Source organism: Galendromus occidentalis, unplaced genomic scaffold, assembly GCF_000255335.2.
Source record: "Galendromus occidentalis unplaced genomic scaffold, Mocc_1.1 scf7180000076006, whole genome shotgun sequence".
Taxonomy (NCBI): Eukaryota; Metazoa; Arthropoda; class Arachnida; order Mesostigmata; family Phytoseiidae; genus Galendromus; species Galendromus occidentalis.
Genome location: NW_003803996.1, coordinates 212,015 through 229,188, shown reverse-complemented (window position 1 = coordinate 229,188; position 17,174 = coordinate 212,015). Strand labels below are relative to the sequence as shown.

At 53.9% G+C, this 17,174-nt stretch overlaps 1 protein-coding gene across 1 annotated transcript in view; it reads right to left on the bottom strand.

Moving 5' to 3' along the window:
* Positions 1-17,174, bottom strand: part of LOC100908626 (hemicentin-1) — a 104,237-nt gene that overhangs the window by 7,123 nt on the left and 79,940 nt on the right. The window contains exons 5-10 of the mRNA XM_029113052.1: positions 14,354-14,552; positions 11,692-11,812; positions 8,110-8,237; positions 6,295-6,363; positions 5,269-5,562; positions 1,160-1,432 (exon numbers count right to left, since the gene is read on the bottom strand). Of these exons, the coding sequence (XP_028968885.1) occupies positions 1,160-1,432; positions 5,269-5,562; positions 6,295-6,363; positions 8,110-8,237; positions 11,692-11,812; positions 14,354-14,552 (1,084 nt within the window). The remainder of the gene's footprint in view (positions 1-1,159; positions 1,433-5,268; positions 5,563-6,294; positions 6,364-8,109; positions 8,238-11,691; positions 11,813-14,353; positions 14,553-17,174) is intronic.

Below are 17,174 nucleotides of genomic sequence, written 5' to 3'. Positions count from 1 at the left end.
GCGGTGTGATGGTGTTCGGTTCCCTCGATGTCCGAAACTTCATAAATAGCCCGGAACAATGACACCGCCGGTGCCGCCTCGGAATATTCGGACAAAAGATAAGCAAAGTTCTCCCGAATGGTCGTAATTTGTTCTCCCAATCTGAGGAGCGTCTTCCGCTCGAGCGTGTCCATGGCGAGAGCATGGAGTGCAGCGGCTCGAGTGGAAGTTTTCCGGACGTTTCATATCTATCTCTCGAAGACATTGAGCTCGGATGACCGAGAAGCCAGCGGTGACGGCCCGGGCGACTTTCTTCCACCCTGCGATCGGCTGCCCCATCGGCCTATCTAGGATATGACGATGATGATATGTGCTCGGCGGCATCGGCATTGATGCGGAATGCCTTGTTGTCAAAAGCTATCAAGACTCAATAGCCTTGACCACAGATTTCTCATCCCTCTATATTCGATACCGTCTCTATATGAGACCCACAGACAGACTGTCCGCTCCTTGCGCCGCCCGTCGAGGCCAAACGGAAGTAGCCAAGCTTCCGGCAATGTAGAAGACGCATCAATAATGCCGATGCCTGCGCTGCAATGCGAGCAAATACATCAGCAGCGTGAACAAGAGCATGCATGGAGGAGCAACTCTGTTCTGACTCTCACCTAGCCATCCTTCCTAGGGAAGGAGGCAGAACGTTTCCCGCACATTCGCTGTGAAAGTCTACGGGGCTCGAATAAGGAAATTCGGACCGACGAATTTCGTCTCCCTTCTTGTCTCCCTCACAGCCGACCAATCCGGAAGCCGGCTCGAAAATTCACTTGAGAGCGAAGCCGACAACGTAAAAGGGACTTTCAGGGAACCTTCCTCCTCTGCCGGATTGGAGGGCGTATTTCTTCTCCGGTATACAATATATGGCCTCCTCGCCTCCTGAAAGCTTCCGGATAAGCTTTGAAGGGTTCCGCCAATTCTCTCTTCCAATGAATCTCGGGCAACCCTTCGATGTGCGCGTCTTCCTGCACAAAGTTTTCCTCACACTCTGTGTGAGGGAACATGTCGTCGTCATTTACTGAGGCTCTTTTCTAGTAGGACAGACATCCGCGAGGATTTGCGCACAATGGATTGAGTCCTAATGGGCAATCGAAGCTCATAGTCGCATTCCGTGATTCATAGTACTTACACATAACGGTCAGAGGCCTGGCCTCCTCGCTCAACTCGCTCCATCCGGCTTCGTTCCTAGCCAAGCATTGGTATGTTCCGGTGAGCGTTTTGTTGATGTTGGTCAGTTCGATTCGAGCTCGGTCGACCTCCATGAAAAGCGAGCCGTCTTTCAACCAGCGCACTCGGGTCAACTTGGTGGGGTTTCCAACGATGACGTCGCACCTAAAGATAACGGGACCTTCATCGACCGATATGACCGACGGCGATACCCACGCAGAGACTTCGGGTTGAACTGGAAACAATAAGACGTAGCGTCAGACTCCCTCTCTTCACCGGACCAGCGTATTGTTAGAAGCTTCCGCAGGTGCTGCGGATGACTTATCGCAGCTGACGGCAACTGCACAATTGTCGTGGAGCTTCGATCAACTCGGGTGCAGGCAATGCTCTTCCACAAACTTCCTCGAGGCGGATTTCCTTAGAATTCGCGCCAAATCCGTGATGACGGTGGTGGACTCATATGGCCGTTCAATACGAGACGATAAAACCGTATGGAGTTCCTCGATACCCACGGATACGACTTCCGATTGAGGAAACCCGTCGCGTCGGCTCGAAGTCTCCTCCGGGGATCCTTTCATTGAGGGACGAAAGAGCAGAACATGGATTGAGGAGAGGCCCTCCTAATGATGCTGATGCTGGGTCCCCCTCCGTCTCTAACCCCGGGTGGTTTCAATAGATTCCCACGTTTTCTCCTATTTTGTTCCCGGTGCCTACGATTGATGGTTAGCGGAATTTCGCTTAAATTCGTTCCGCCTGTCCGTGGAGACGCTTTAGGACAGAGCATAAGATGATTATGTCTGAATGGAACCGCGTTCCGTGGGCCTCGGTACACGGCATGGGCTCCACGACTTGCTCCGTGCGTCTGCCGCTCACTCGGAATCAGACCGCCCGGCTTGTCGGCTGCCTCGCCGACTGACTGACTGTCTGACTGACGAAGGAGAAAAGGGGAGCAGCATTCAGATAGAAAATGATGAACGAGAGGCCCTGCCTCGGAGCTGCTGAGAATTCTTTACCACGCTGGCTGGAGGACAGTCTGTCCATTGACATGTTAATAGGAACGACAACGGTGACGGCGACGTCTGACCCCCGAACGAACGAACGAACGACTCGTCTCGGAACAGCGGCGCCGGAAATACCATGCGAGCCAACACCGGATGTGAGCTCAGCAAACCGAGAGCAGCAGCGGCAACGTTGGACTCTTCCTCGTTTTCGGATGCTGCTTTCACTCTTTCCACTCGCCTCGGTTTACAACAACAAGGAGAACCTCGGTTTTTCAGACATCTGCCGTCGAGCCATAGCAGATGGCACCAGCGGCCGGATTGTACGGATCGGCGGTCGGGCGGACGGATGCCGAGTGGAATGAAAAGAAAGAACCCATGGCGGGCGAAGGGGAGGAACAACGCCGCGGGGATGAAAACTTGGTGAAATTCCCCACCATTAGATGACGTGGATGGTGTTCAAAACGCGTTCAACTTGAACCCAGCCTCGGCGCTCATCAGGGTTTCGGTCGAGAAAAGAAATCTGCTCTCACAGAGACGTCGCCCACTACATGGCACGGAAATATTGCGAGCGAGGGACGGATTTGTTCCCGACCACACAGAAGAGAGGCGGGGTGTGACAAGAGCATAGCAGAGCTCAGCGCCCGACGATGGGCACAGCGGATGGATGAAAAAAAAATTGCCAAGAAAAGCCGCTAGCCATCGACAACTGACAGCTTGTTGACGATGCTCAACAGACATGCGTTCGTTCCACTTAGATAGCGATGTCGTTGAATGCTTGCGACGACAAAAATAGCGACGCTCGTCACAAAGTCAACAGACATCGGTCGACGGCCATGGTAACTTGCGGACGACAGCTTACTCCGCTTCGCGTGAATTTCTCCGTCTCACCTCAAAAATTCGATTGAGTCCAATCGATCGTCGCTCAGAATCATCTTTGAGAATATTTACGAAATCGGACTGTTTGGAACACTCAAAATAGCCGTCTGTGTTTATTCTGCGATCTGGAGATTTCAATTGATGAATCAAACGTCATAATCGACGGCGTGAATATCGCAACGAAGCCGTCGCGAAGCGACGGAGGCGAATTAAGAACATGGCACGAGCAGAAATTGTTCTACGGCAGTGTGTTTCCTCGTCCCGCTCCCTGGCTCGCATCGCAATTCAATTATGAGATCTTTTCCAGCTTTCGACGAACGAACTAGCGCTCAATTAACTCACTTAGTGTTGGCAGAGCTGCGTTTCTCTGCTTCGATCTCCGTAGGGGTTCTCTTTAAAGCCCGGGCTGAAGCTAACTCGGCGTTCGGACTCCGCTCATCTGTTCGCCCGCTAGTCGACCGAGCCCCCTTAGCTACCCTCCGGCAGGCTGCCGGGTCGTCGGCTGAGCGGAAGGGGGCGAGCGAGCAAGCAGCTGAGAGCGGAGCAACGACACGAAACGTCGGCTTCCGTGAAAGTTGCTTTCGCTTTGAATCCGTCGGCTGGAGCGCGGCTCGTTCTCCGCGTATGTTTGCGCCGCCGGCCCCCTCCTTCCGATTCTCGAAGCGCGAAACTTGTCGCAGCATTGTCTCTCGGAAGCCCTTCCCGTTCGCGTGTCGACTCGGTTTTTGTAGCTCGTCCGAAGGTTGGCTGGAGAAGCCGCAATCGCTCCTGGCTCCCGTCACCTCTTTCCTCCATCGATTTCCTTCTAGATGGAACAAAGCCCGCCAGGGGGATTTTGAGCCGGGGCTGGACGGATCGCCGGGCCGACTCCGCCGTGCACCGCCCTTCAATACCGTCGCGAAGCCCCTTGATCCGTTTCACTGTGCTTTTCATTTCGTTAATCCTTGTTCTACCCAAAGCTCCTGTTGCCGCACCTGTCACCACCCGTTTCATTTCCACCATTCGTTCCTCTATTCCCGACTCCTGTCTATTTTAGGTTTCCGATTCATGGTTTTCTCTTCTTTCACTCCGCTCTCAGTTTCGACTCCGGGTTCCGCAGCTGTACGGAGTTTCCGTTCGGTGTACGGAAGCGATGAACGGTTTCCAACATTTCGGCCGCAGCTCCTCATTTCTCCGGAGCCACAGCCCTCGACTCATTCCGCGCTCAGCTCCCGAATCCTCCTTCGAGCCGAGCCAGCCTAAGGCCAGAAGAACGTCGCTCCGCATGGAGCACGTGTAGCTGGAAATTCCCAGGATGAATGGAATATCCTCAGCGGATGGCTCGCCGGCCTGCTCGCTCGTTCCTCCATCCATTCATTCGTTCGTTCGCTCTGTGGATCGCTTGGAGCCAGGGGTCGCCGACTGAGAGAAATGCGCGTGGGCTTCAAATTCTTGCTCCAGAGCCAGTCGAAACGCCCCCCAGTCAGCGGTCCGTAGCTGGATGGAAATAAGCGAACGAAGAAACGAACGAATGGGCCCGCAGGCTCTCGGGCGAGCTGAGCTTCCCCTGCTCGCCTCTACATGGCACGTACACACGGCAAAGAACTCATCGTCAGACGGACACACGGCCCCTTGCCGTCCTTTGTCCCCTTTGATAAGTCTCAGAGAGAGCCCTTTCTTTATATAGTATATTCTGCCTCCTCCGTCCTTCGCCTTTTCCAGTGCACATAGCTCGCAGCTGTCTTCGTGGGAACTTCCAGGCAACGAGTGTTGCAGTGATGATTCGGGGGCTCGTTGTTTCCAGTCGTAGCGAGAACCGGGAGCAATAGACGACATCGAGGCGTTCTCTCGTCATCCGCCAAGACGACGAAAATGAGTCCGATCAGACACCTGCCCGTCCTTCAGGAATTCATTTTTGCCCCTGACACCTGTCTCGACTCGCGTCGACACCTGAACCCTCGGCTCTCGCGCCAAGGCGGCGATGTCTCCCTCCTATCAAGTCATCACGCGCTCCGCGACCGCAGATACCTTCGGCTCGAAAGCCGGGGCGGCGGTTCGGATTTCGGATCTAGAGTGTCCCGAAGATGATTCTGCTCATCCAGATACATAGTGAGGAACGATCTCGATCATGAACGCTTAATTCCCCATTAGAGAGGAAATTTCCTATACGGAGAGAATAAATAGCGGAATGGCGAAAGTATCGCGGTGTACTCACAGAAAACGTCGAGCTGGATAGCGTTTGATGAGTTGCCGGTTCCGAACGCGTTGCGCACGTGGCAGCTGTACGCGCCCTGGTCTTCACGAGTTACGTTGCGGATGCGAAACAGAGAAACCTGATGATGCATGATGTCGTGTCGACGATGGTCGATCACCATTACGTGTCCGTTCTTGTACCAAGTGACTTCGGAAATATTGGGAGGATTCGCGTTGTACTGGCAAGTTATGTTCGCCACCGCACCTTCCGTCACGTTCACGCCCTCGAGGGGTCTCATGATCACTGCCGGGGGATCTGCAACGTTGGGAGAGGCGTCGTCAGTGTACCAATACTAAGGCTTTCCTCGTCGAGAGTATCTCCGGAAGGAATATTCTCCATCGTTACTTTCATGAATTATTTCCGCTCGCCGACGACGACGGCGGCGGCTATAACGGCCAGAACAAAAATCTGACTCGGGGAGCGGCAACAACGATGCGAATGACGTGGGACGCGGGACAGACAACGACAACCAGAAGCACAATATCCCCGAAGACGCTCCGAGATGAATGGTCGGGTCATTTGACACAATTTGGCGAGGGAGGAGGGAACCACGCTCGACTACCCGGACCCTGTGAAAGCGAGCAACGACTTTGCAATATAGGAAAGCGTAGAACAACAAGGCGAAAGTTTCGTCTCTTCTACTTTGGTCTCTCGGTGTCCCGCTTGCTGTGTCCTCACGTCAAGTAGTTGTCGTGGACGTTGACGTTTCCTGCTCCCTCGTCGCTACAGCCCTCCCGAAGAGCACGCCTCGCAGCGGACTCAAATGAAACTTGATTTTTGTAACGACACTCGTTTGTGTGACAGATGGTTAAAAAACATTTTCTCTCTCGAGACGATCCATGGCACCACCGTTGCTGCTCCTCAGTCCCCTGCTTGCGGTGACGTCGAATTGGCTCCTGTTGCACTTTTCTCGACAGTTGTTGCTTCTTTTATTTCCAGCCGGAGTCATTCTACAGAGAGCTCTTCGGTATTTGGAATGATACTCACAGAGGACCTCAAGACGGACTGCTTGAAGGAACGGGGCCTCGGTCCGATTTTTGAGCACCTGGTTCATTCCTGGAATTCGAGATTACATATTCAGACGGTGAAAACAGTGTCAATGGATTTATTTTCCTCAGCTCCCCTCCTTGTACTCCATATTGGCTCCCGAGCAAAATTTCTGAGATCACAGTTGTCCGGGGGCAGGCCAATGAGCTGTTCTATTGGTAAGAGGGAAATTTCCACGGAAATCAAGCATCGGAGCGCTGGAGAATTGTTCTCCCCGTCGACAAGAACCCGTCCACGGCTTTGCGGAGACCGCTTGGTTTGCTTGTAACACATCGCACTTTTGTTGTTTGCTCGTGGCTCATCTTCAATTTAGCCTCGTTGGCCGTGATGCAAATCCCCTCTGAGGTTGACGGGGAACCGTGACCAAACGCAAGCTAACACCAAATCCGACGTTGGGGCGACAGCGCTCGGAGCTTAAGTCTTTCAAGATGACGAGACCCAAGGGGACCCTTCGATCGGCGACCAGTGTGAGGGCCTGCCCACGTCTCCCTCGTCGCCTCCCATCTCCGTCCTCCCGAATTCGGGGCGAGAAGCGACTCCTCAGTTCACGGGACGCAAGCTTAATTCTCCAGGAGGGCGCAGCCGCTCTCGAGTCGACTTCCTTTCCCACGAATCTGCTCCCTCCGGAGAGAGAAGCAAGCTGCCGCTAAGAGCGAGGGGACCGTGTCTCCCTCATTCTTCGGCGAAAAGAACCCGCAGGTCTGGGTGACGGTAACTAGACCCGCAACACAATAGCTCAATCCGTCTTCAGTGGATAGACGGGAAGAGCCCGTCGCCACGTATGCGGACGCACACGAATATATGTACGTCCGTGTATCGCGAACCGAAGAAGGGGAGAGATTAGGCGGGAGCTCCACGCCAGGGGGGAGGGGACAAACTCCCAAGCCAGGATTTGATGTGCTACTTCGAAAGCGAAAGTAAATATTTCGTTTTGTGTCGACCTTCGCCCGCTCGGTCCTTCGCTCTCTCACGCTTCTGCCCCTGATGGACGCTCAGACTCAGCAATCCCAGGAGGAGGTTTAAAGGAGAAAACAGGTCGGAGCAACGATCCAGCGGGCGCGCCGAACCTGTCTGATTCGTTTTCCACAATTATAATCCCCTACAAAGGAGCTTTGCGGCGACGAGGGCACGGCCTTGTTTGTCTGCGGTTTCATTTGGGACCACCCAAACGAACCCTGTACTACCAACGGAGATGATGAGCTCGCCTCGAGGCTTTGTTGATCCATTGAAAGCTCCAAATTAGAAGGCTGCTTGTTTTGTGTCTGCGAGTGCGCTTATATTAGTATGGCCGGAAAATGTCTGCTGTCCAGGTCGATCTGTCTGCGGTATGAGATGTTTCGGTACCGTACAGCTCCTACGTACAGTAGGACCTCGATGATAATCAAGTGATGACGCCGAAAACGGATGATATAATTATTCCAACGTCTAACGGGTATTCGGGCTGATGGGTGCACACCATAATTGGAGTCCCATCGGAATTCATGGGATCGGGAAGTGAATATAATCGAGTTGAATATTCGGAATTTGGGTTTGTTTTCATCTTGAATACTCTTGCCGTGGAGAGGGGGCATACTAGCTCGATATGATCTAGGTATATGTTCGAGAAACTTATATAATCGAGGAACATTTTCAGAAACTTGACACAGTCGGGGTAAATTTTCGGAATCTTGATGACCGAGGTGAATTTCCCGAAAGCTCATATAATCGAGTTTCCACTGAATATCGCTCTTGGCATGACCCTTGGGCTATACTGACCTTTGCAGAAATATTCGCTCTGATGATCGAATTGCGTCGCGATAAGCACAATGGTCGATGTCGTTCGGAACGTCCCATCCTGGAGTGGTTCCTCCGTCGGTATCGGTTGGGGATTGACAAGCTCCGACCTGGAACGTCGGAAAGCCGCGCTCGTTAGCGAACATTTTACTAAAGCAGGCTATTCATGACGCGTGCAGCTGGGCTCGTTCCACTCCGTCCGGGTTCCCCGAGTCGAACTTTTGAAATTTCTAAATGCGTACGTCGTCTTCGGCGTACACTCGAGCGCGTTCTCGTGCGTGTCTCTCACGACCTAGATTGTGATTTTCCTCCCGAGCTCCTCCCGATGGCAGAACGGCTTCTCCCATTCCGCCAACCTACACTCGAGACCGGTCCGAGCCTACCAACCGGTGAGCGAATGTAGGTCGGGGAACTTCCGCAAACCCGAATCCCCCTCCCTTATCACGATGGCTTCATTGAAATGCGACAAACCCCGACGAAGATCCGAGGACGAAAAAGCGGTCAACTGCTCCTTCATATCGTCGCTCGCTCCCCCTGCCGGGAGCGTGGGATACGAAGCCGATTAGAATGTATTGAGGCTGACTGGCTTTATTCGCTCGCTGGTGGTCCGCTCGCCGCCGCAGGAGCAGCAGCAAAGGACAAAAGCGAACTGTCGAGAATGAATAATGGGAGACATTGATCAACTTTATCAAAATTGAAGTCGCTCGCTCGCGATCACCGGCTGGTTCGTTGCTAGTCTATCCGACGTTCGTTTCATCCGCTTGCTCGCTCCCTCGCCCGTCCATCCGCCTCTCACTCGCCCGCTTGCTGTCTAGTTCGAGCGACGGAGAAGGGAGGAGCTGTTTTCCAGCGTCCCTCGGCTAACTGAAAGCCATATGTTCTGAGGTTGATACAATGGCCCACGATATATGAGATTTCGATATTTACATACGTACATACGCGACAGGCCTCCAGCATACATATCAACTGGACGTGGCGCTATGGACACGCCGCGCCGACAAACCCGAATCGATTGATCTGTGCCCGTGTGCGCCGCTCTCGCCCCAATGGTAACCCAGGCCACGGATCTGTCGTTGAAATTATCGGGACGGGTTCGGAACTCGGATGCCCAGGAAGCTCCTCGCGGAAGATCTCTCGTACTCTACGAAATAGTATCATTTTCACAAGGATGGCCGCCTGCTGAGAGAAGGCGGGACTCATGCTCCCGTTCAGGTCTTTCTTCGAAAGATCGTTCGAAAGTTCTTTCCCTGTGATCGGCGGAGCTATCCGTACACCCGGCTCATCTGTTGACTTAGTGAGCCTGAAGAAAATTCTCGGAACGAGTAGCATTCGAATATTGGGGAAATCAATGGAGCGTCAACGCCCGTCGGAATTACTTGAGTCGGAGCTGTGCTTCCGAACGCGAGCTGAGTCCCGAAGGCAGCGACTCTACGCCGAGGAATTCCTCGCGGCCAAGGTCAATAACATTCGATTCATTGGTGTAACGAAAACACCGTGAGAGATCCGGTGAGAGCGCCGTCAGTTTGGATGGGCGGCGCAAATAAATCACGAGCAGGAATCGAAGTGGAAATCTCTTATTCGATAGAGATCAGAGACCAGAAATACGATCGGAGTATCGTCCCTGTTCCCTCCGAATACTTCAATACCGATGCACGAACACACGTATGAGGAAAAATTGAAAGGAATTAAATTTACCGTCGCCGAGGTGTCACGAAAAACAGGAGCGGACGGGAGATCTTCCCCGACAAGCTGAACAGCACGCGTATGTCAACCACAAAACGTTGGAGATAATTTGGAGAGAAGAACGAGACCGAGAATACCCGGATTGAAGGTAAGGCATCAGGAGAGAGAGGGGAAGCGCTTTGAAAGCGAAACTCGTGATTTATGGAGTCTCCTCATGGAATCTAGTGCATTATGGCTCCCGAGTGCTCAAAGTAGCATTGAAAGCCGCGTGATGTAGGAAATATAGTTATTCCAGCCAAGAACAGCGCGGTATTAGGCGCTGAAGCTGCGACCGAGCGCCTCGCTACATCAGCTGACAAGAAAAAGCCACTCCGAAAAGATTTCATAAAAGATTCGAGATAAGATGTAGCGTGGGTGTCTATCTAATAAAGCCTATCTATCTGAACACCAATCGCGCGAAAAACTCGTTCGACAGTGATAATGCCCGAGCTCCCAACGTTTCCCTTGCCACGGCTGGTACACTCCCGACAACCCCGACCCGATTCAATCCGAAGTTGTCGTGCGGAGGGAATGATAGGCATCGACCGGAAAGGCGGCTGCTCACCATATTCCTCACCGAAGCATCCGTTCCGGGATAATTGATTCTTTCTGGCTGTGAGCAACAACTCGGCCTGTCGGATGGACTGCCCGGACAAGGGACGGCCAACTTTCCTCCGCTTCACCAAAATAGCTCGTCACCTCGCAGGTGGCCCGCGGCTCGAACGAGGCGATGGACCAAACACAAGTCACGCAATGCGCAACTCACATTTTCACGCAAAAGATCACGCAGCGAGAAAAACTACTGTCATAGGAGGCATCTTCCCCGCGGAGCAGGAGGCATCGCTCGAGCATTGGAGCACTCGTACAGCAGCTCCGGGTGAGGAAATGAAGGAATCGGAACTTTGGCGTTCTCACCCTTAGGAGTTCGAATTCCGGCTTCGAATTCGGGCGAGGATCGGAGATCCGGACCTCGGAAGAGCCTCGAATCCTGAGACCGGTCATGGAAGCATTCACTTAGCACACCGGATAAATTCAGGATGATGGTAGAACACCGAGAGTCCCGGACGTAGCTGCGGAACATTTCCGGAGGATAAACCTCGGGGGATTTCCATTCAAGTTCGTATTTTAAGAGCTGACAAACGAGTGCCGAGCCTCCGCTAATGGAGATCCTGAAGTTGATATGGGGCCCTCAGCGACGCGTGAGGAGGATCCTGTATTCCATGAGTTCGGAGCGCAGAATAATGCGCCAGCCCCGATGCAAATGAGCGAGGTAGGCAAATCGCGGGTGGAGCAGTTTCTTCGGGAGACGGACCCGTCGCATTTGAGAGTATCATCGGGTCACTTCCGAGACCGAGCCGGAAAAAAGGAATCGCGCAATTGGAACGCGAGTGAAACCCAGCCATCTAGCGGATGATCTGAGAGGTTCTCGCGCGCCATTCGTGCCCAGGCCGGCGCCGCCAGTCCGGCCACGGAAGTGACTCTTTTATACTCATCTCTGAGACCCGGATCAGACATGGAAGTACTTTTCGGTTTTGAATTCATATGTGACTTCTCCGTCGACTTTCGGGAGCAGCGACAGTTTTTGATCTTTTCCATCGTAGATCCAAGGCGAATCCGAGTCAGTACCCGAAGCGTACGCCAGACTTGACCGCATAGTGTTCAAATTGCCTGCGTGCTCGATCGGGATTCCAACTCCATAGCTGTCGGGCTCCAGGTGCGCCTTCGCGCTTCGTCACCGACGTCGCCTTAGAATGGCTCCTCAGATAAGTGCTGATGACTAGGATCACGGAAGAATTTGTGAGCGTGTGTGGACACTCTCTAAAGAAGGAGCTCTCCCCTTACCTGTTGTACCACGTAATGTTGGCCGCCGGCTTCGCGCCGTCCACCACGCACGTCAGAGAGACCATTTCCCCCGCGACGACGGGATGCGCTGGACCTCGAAGGCGGAGCGCACTGGGTCGGACTGCAAGGAGAAAGAAGCGATATTTTGAATAAGGTACGACTAATTCTGCGTTTTCCGCAAGGAATCTCCTTGCGAAAAACGCATTCCTCAGCGATCCGTGCATCCATCCGCGCTGTCGGGAGCCGAATTCAAGCGAATTCGCTAATCGACGTTCTGGAAAGCGTGAGACTCGTCAGTGTGTTCGGTTCGGAGTGAGCTCCGCATCATCTTCTCGGCGATGATTTTTCTCGAAGAGGAACGACGGCCCTGGGGTATCGCTCGGCGCACCTCGGTAGAGGGAGTTTCCAGGAGCATCCAGCCGAGAGTTCCCCGAGCGTTCCACGCATGCGGGGTGCGTGAGCGCTGGTTCAGCGCGAGCGTTCTGTTAGCTCAGGTGGAACTCTCGGTGTTTCGCTCAATGAATCATTCTTCGTTGGCAGACTGCCGGTTTTTTGCTCCGACAATCGGGCAAACTCCAATCGACCGGTTCGATCGTGCGCTCGGTGTCTTCTTCATCCCCTTAAAAACATTCGTTTCCCTAGGAGCTCGCATCGTCGGTCGGGGACAGAGTTCGATGTATGCACGGGACGGGCAAGAGAGATACGCGAGGGAGGCCGGGGACGACGGAGAGATATGCCGAGCGAGGGAGCTTTCGAGAGGTATAATAAACGGACGGAGCGATATTGGGAGCGTGGATATACGGAGCCCGTCCGCGCTGCTAATTGCCATGGCTGCTTTTGCTTGTAGCAAATACATAGTTCACTGAGCGCGAAATGATTTGTGCCGCCATAGGGATTCGAGAGAACGAAGAACAAAGGAACGCCATCGTCTGGGCTTGGGGCATTGTCCGGGGTAATTCCAAATGAAAATAAGAACGGGGAACGAGGCAACTGCGAGTCGGCAGACGGAGGGGCGAGGACATTAGGGAAAGCGAACCGGAGACCGTCGTTCGGAGTCAATGTCGGACGAGGGACTTGACGGGAGTTTGGGGAAATCGAAGAACAACGTAAAATAATAATTTTGCCCAAATAACGGCAAACCGAAACGACTCTCCACTTCTCCGACGGCGGAGATTGATAGCGGCGCGGGAAGTTAGAAAGAGATCCGAACGCCAAGCGGCCAGACGCGGACGAACCATTGCCCGACCGGTCAGCGGAGACCCTCCATGGACTGAGCTAGCGCTCGCCGGGCAGACGAGAAAAAAAATCGCCTCGCCGGAGGATCCCAAATACAAATGGCGCGAGATAACTCCGGAAGAATTCTCGAAACTGCCAGTTTCGCTTGTCTCGCCGGTTGGCCCTAAACAAAAAAAAAGACAGAAAAGGGCTCCTAAGCAGGGCCAAGACGACAAGCGGGGTCGAAACGAGCGTTTGAAGTAAGACCGCGATCGCAGCGGATGGCCAGAAGAGAGTTCGAAGACGGACGGAGCGAAGGAAGAAAAAGTGCGGAACGCGGAAGGAGCCGTCGGAGGAGAGCTGCAGAATAGAAATCATTTGTGTTGTGTCGTGAGCCCTTGTCAAATGGCCGTACTTCTTCTTGGTCGGGCGGCTTACGTGCTCCAATTCAATTTACTGGCGGAGGGAGGGGTAGGGGCGGCGGCGAGAGTATTGTTGCTCAACGGAGCACAGTCTCAGTAAATCTCGAATTCCGATTGGCGTGAATTTCGAACATCAGCTTCGCATTTCGCGGGAGGATCATCCATCCTGAGCCTGACGGGCTGACCCATCGTCCCCTCCCGATCGAGCCATTATTTTCCGGATACTGAGTGCGCATATATCCGAAATGTGGGGAAGTCCCGGAATCACCTCCAGGAATCTTTCCTGCGAGGACGAGATTCGCGACGGTGCTCTTGTGGTCAATGTCGTCCACCGCTCGTTGTCCGCCTGGCTTGAAGGCGGCGAATCGGGTTTCCATGAAGCTTGTCGTTTCCTTTCTCCTTGCCCACCCCTCTTATTCGCCCATAGGACATTGCTCTGGGAAACGGGGACGAGGGGACGAGATGAGGGCGACGAATACGACGCCTACTATTATCACCACCGCATATGGAGAAAGCAGTTGTCGGAGACTAGTGCTTATTCAGTCATCCGTGCCGCCGACCGGATATCGACGTACATACTACTCGTTCGAGGGTACTAGAGCTAAGCCTCATTCCCACGAGCTGGTCGTCCTCACTCCATCCGACATTTTGTTTTTTATCACCGTTTCCCGAAACCCCAGCCCGAGACTGACTGTACGTTCCGCTCGCCTGATCGACGATCGGCGCTAGATCTCAATTTATGGATGGAAAAAATCCCAGCGAGGATTGCTCCGCGGCGAGCACGGAGCTGATTGCGGTTTGATTCGGTCCCCCGAAGTCCAAACGATTACAACAGTCAATGACGAAAGAATGGGGACCGTCCCGGATTCGGAGAGTGTAATTCGCTTCTGCAGCGACGGACGGTGGAAAAACTGCTGGCTGCCATTTTCCTGGCCAATACCGAACGTGGTCGAGGACGTGGCGGTCGGAGGCCCCGAGTACGTGAACGACGACAGCTGGAAACGTAATGCACTTGTGGCACTCACCGTGAACATCGAGGGTAACGAAGTTAACAACGGTTTTCCTTGGAGACGCGGGGTTGTCGACGACGCAATCCAGTCGCGCTCCCAAATCCCATCGAGAGACGACGAATCGCGCCGTCGCGACGACATCCGTCAGTCCGGAGGCATGAGGCTGCGATGATACTTTCACCGGGAGCACTGAGGTTCCGTTACGCCACGTTATCTGGAAATTCGAGAGACGTTAGCACGCTGCGTAAGAGGGGCATACATGCTAATAATCAGCTCTGGCGAAACAAATCGGCTCCTTCGACCGAGGAGCGTGGAGAACCCCATCAGAGCCAGAATGCCGGCGCAGGAGGCGGTCGGTGATGAATAAATTTTTAAGGAATGACTTGGAACGATGTTTCAGATGATGGGTGAGGAGCGGAGGAAGGACGTTCGAGACACCGCGGCTCCATTCAACACGCGCGGGTTATTTCAAAGGTCTTTTGTTCGATGAAGCGAACGAGCAATGAACAAACTCGATTATAGCCCCTGCGAGTCGTCGGTGTCGACGGCATCGACAGCCGGCTCTTTTTTTCTTTCTATTGCGTACGGAAGAAGACAGTGGGATTGAGTGTGCGCGTAGATTGACGTAGGAAGGCTGCAGTTCGTATAATTGAAAGGTAGCCCGACCCGTAGCAACGCTACGATCGTGTGCATTTCGAGCTGTGAGCTTGGCGGATGGAGAAAGAAGCGGGGGGGGAGAAGCGCTCGATTCGGAATCTGCAGAGGCAGACCGGGAGAACTCCGTGAGATTGGAACGGGCGAATGCAACTCGAACAGCGACTTCCGCGCACAATCGAAGGCACATTAAGAACAGCTGTGAGCTTTCAATCGATTGTCTTTTTCGTTTGTGCGCGTACGTGTTTTCCCATTTGTTAGTTTATTCGTGTTCTATCCATAGATGTTCGCTGCCTCCCTTAGCTCGGATACTGATTGTGAGATCGTCTGTACGGATCTGTTGAACGCGGCCTGGATCCCCGAGTCCCTCTCGGCGTTAATGATGAAAGTTGGCAGCGTCATCAAGGGTTTCCGGATTTTATGCGGGGTTAATGCGATTTCTGACGCCGTCGCTTTTGTTCTCACTGGCTCTGCCGTTGACTGACTGACTGGCTGACTAAATGAGTCCATCCTATGGTGGAAGCAGGCAGGCAGGCAGCAAGCCAGCCAGCGTGAATGAGGGCAAAAACCGGCGGCAATGAGTGACGGCTGCGAGTAGAACCGGTTTGGGAGAAGGTTCGAGCGAGAGGACCACTCCAGCAGAATCCTCCGGAGTCGAGGGATGCCAGCGAGAGATTCAGGGAATGATGGGCATTAATTCTCATTTGTCTTGGCAAGTTGCAGACGACTGACTCCGACGCTTTTTGTCGCCGAGGCCTCAGACGACCAAGTTGCTTAATGAATTACGGCGGGCCGACTGCACACACTTATCTCGCGTCCGAAGGCGACTTACATAGTTGTGCGTGTAAACTCAGCCCCCCGCAACTTGCTCGCCGTCCTTCCGAATGTTAGCATCGCAATCCTAGTTCTCCCGCAGTCTGTTTCCGTGTCCCGTATGCAGAACCGGAGTTTTTCCAGGGATCCTGCGTTTCCGGGTTTCGGGACCGTGATTCTCTTCCGTCACAGCCGATCCTCCTTTAGAGTGCGCGAATTGACCTCTTCGCCTAGAGAATCCTTTGTTCCGCTGCTTCGGAACGAGCCCTCTGAGCGAGTCCTCGCGCGCAACATCCTCTGGGCTCCGCTCATTCGTCCACTTAGTTTGCTGTTAGAACCTATTGTTAGCCCACCTCCGTTCTTCTCCCATAAGCGTCTCGGCAGTGTCGACCCGCATTCCCAACAGAGCGAATTCCGTCGAGCCAGGCTCACATTCACTCGCCCGTCCGCTATCTGTTGAACTGCAGTCGCCGGGCTGACTCGCTTCTGAAACTGCATGAAGTGCGGACCAATGGGAGCCTGTTTCTGTCGAGCGAAAGAAGAGCGGGCGAGGAAAAAAACGAGCCAACGAATCATCTACCACCCGGCGAATTCGCGCTGCGGTGGACATCGCTGTGGTCGCGAGCGAATTCCTTGTTCGGCTCCCCGAACGCCAAGTCCTGGTTGGGGAGAAGCCAAATGGCCGGGGCCCCTATCCCTTACGGGGCACCAACTCACGCCGGGTTGTTCCGAGCCCAGGTTAATAACGCGGAGCTGGCTTTCACTTGAGCGATTACGAGTACCGCGTACTTGCGCGGGCACCCTCTCTCTGAACGGGGAGGGTCCGTGATGGCGATGGGAAGAAAAAATTCTTGAAATGTGCAAAACACCAGATCCACAATCTCGCGTTTCGGGATTGAGTCCACAGTTGTTTGTCCACGTTGTTTGCCGCGATTGGATCGGCAGGATCATTTCGGTCGACTTGCGGCTGGTCGGGGGCCGGCTGTTTCGGTGACTCGGCCCGCGTGTATATGCGAGAGATGGGAAGACGACGACGACGACACCGACGAATATCGCCAGATGATTAAGCCGCCGATGTGAAGCGATCTGCCACACTTCCTCCCATGCGCCGCATCGCTATCCTCTATCACAGTGGATCAAATCGCCCGGAAGAGATTACGGCTGCACGCGGCAACCTCGCGCCCTGGGCCAAGAACGCACTGACGTCGGACGGCCGGTCGGTCGGTCCATGGTTCCATACGTAAGTTCGCGAGAGTGCGACCGAGCTTGCGAAATGGCGAGCGCTATGGAGGGCCGGTCACGGAGCTCGAGGAAGCAACAAGTCATGAAGCTCTTGATGACCCTCGCGACGCTTACGCTCGTCGCCGCG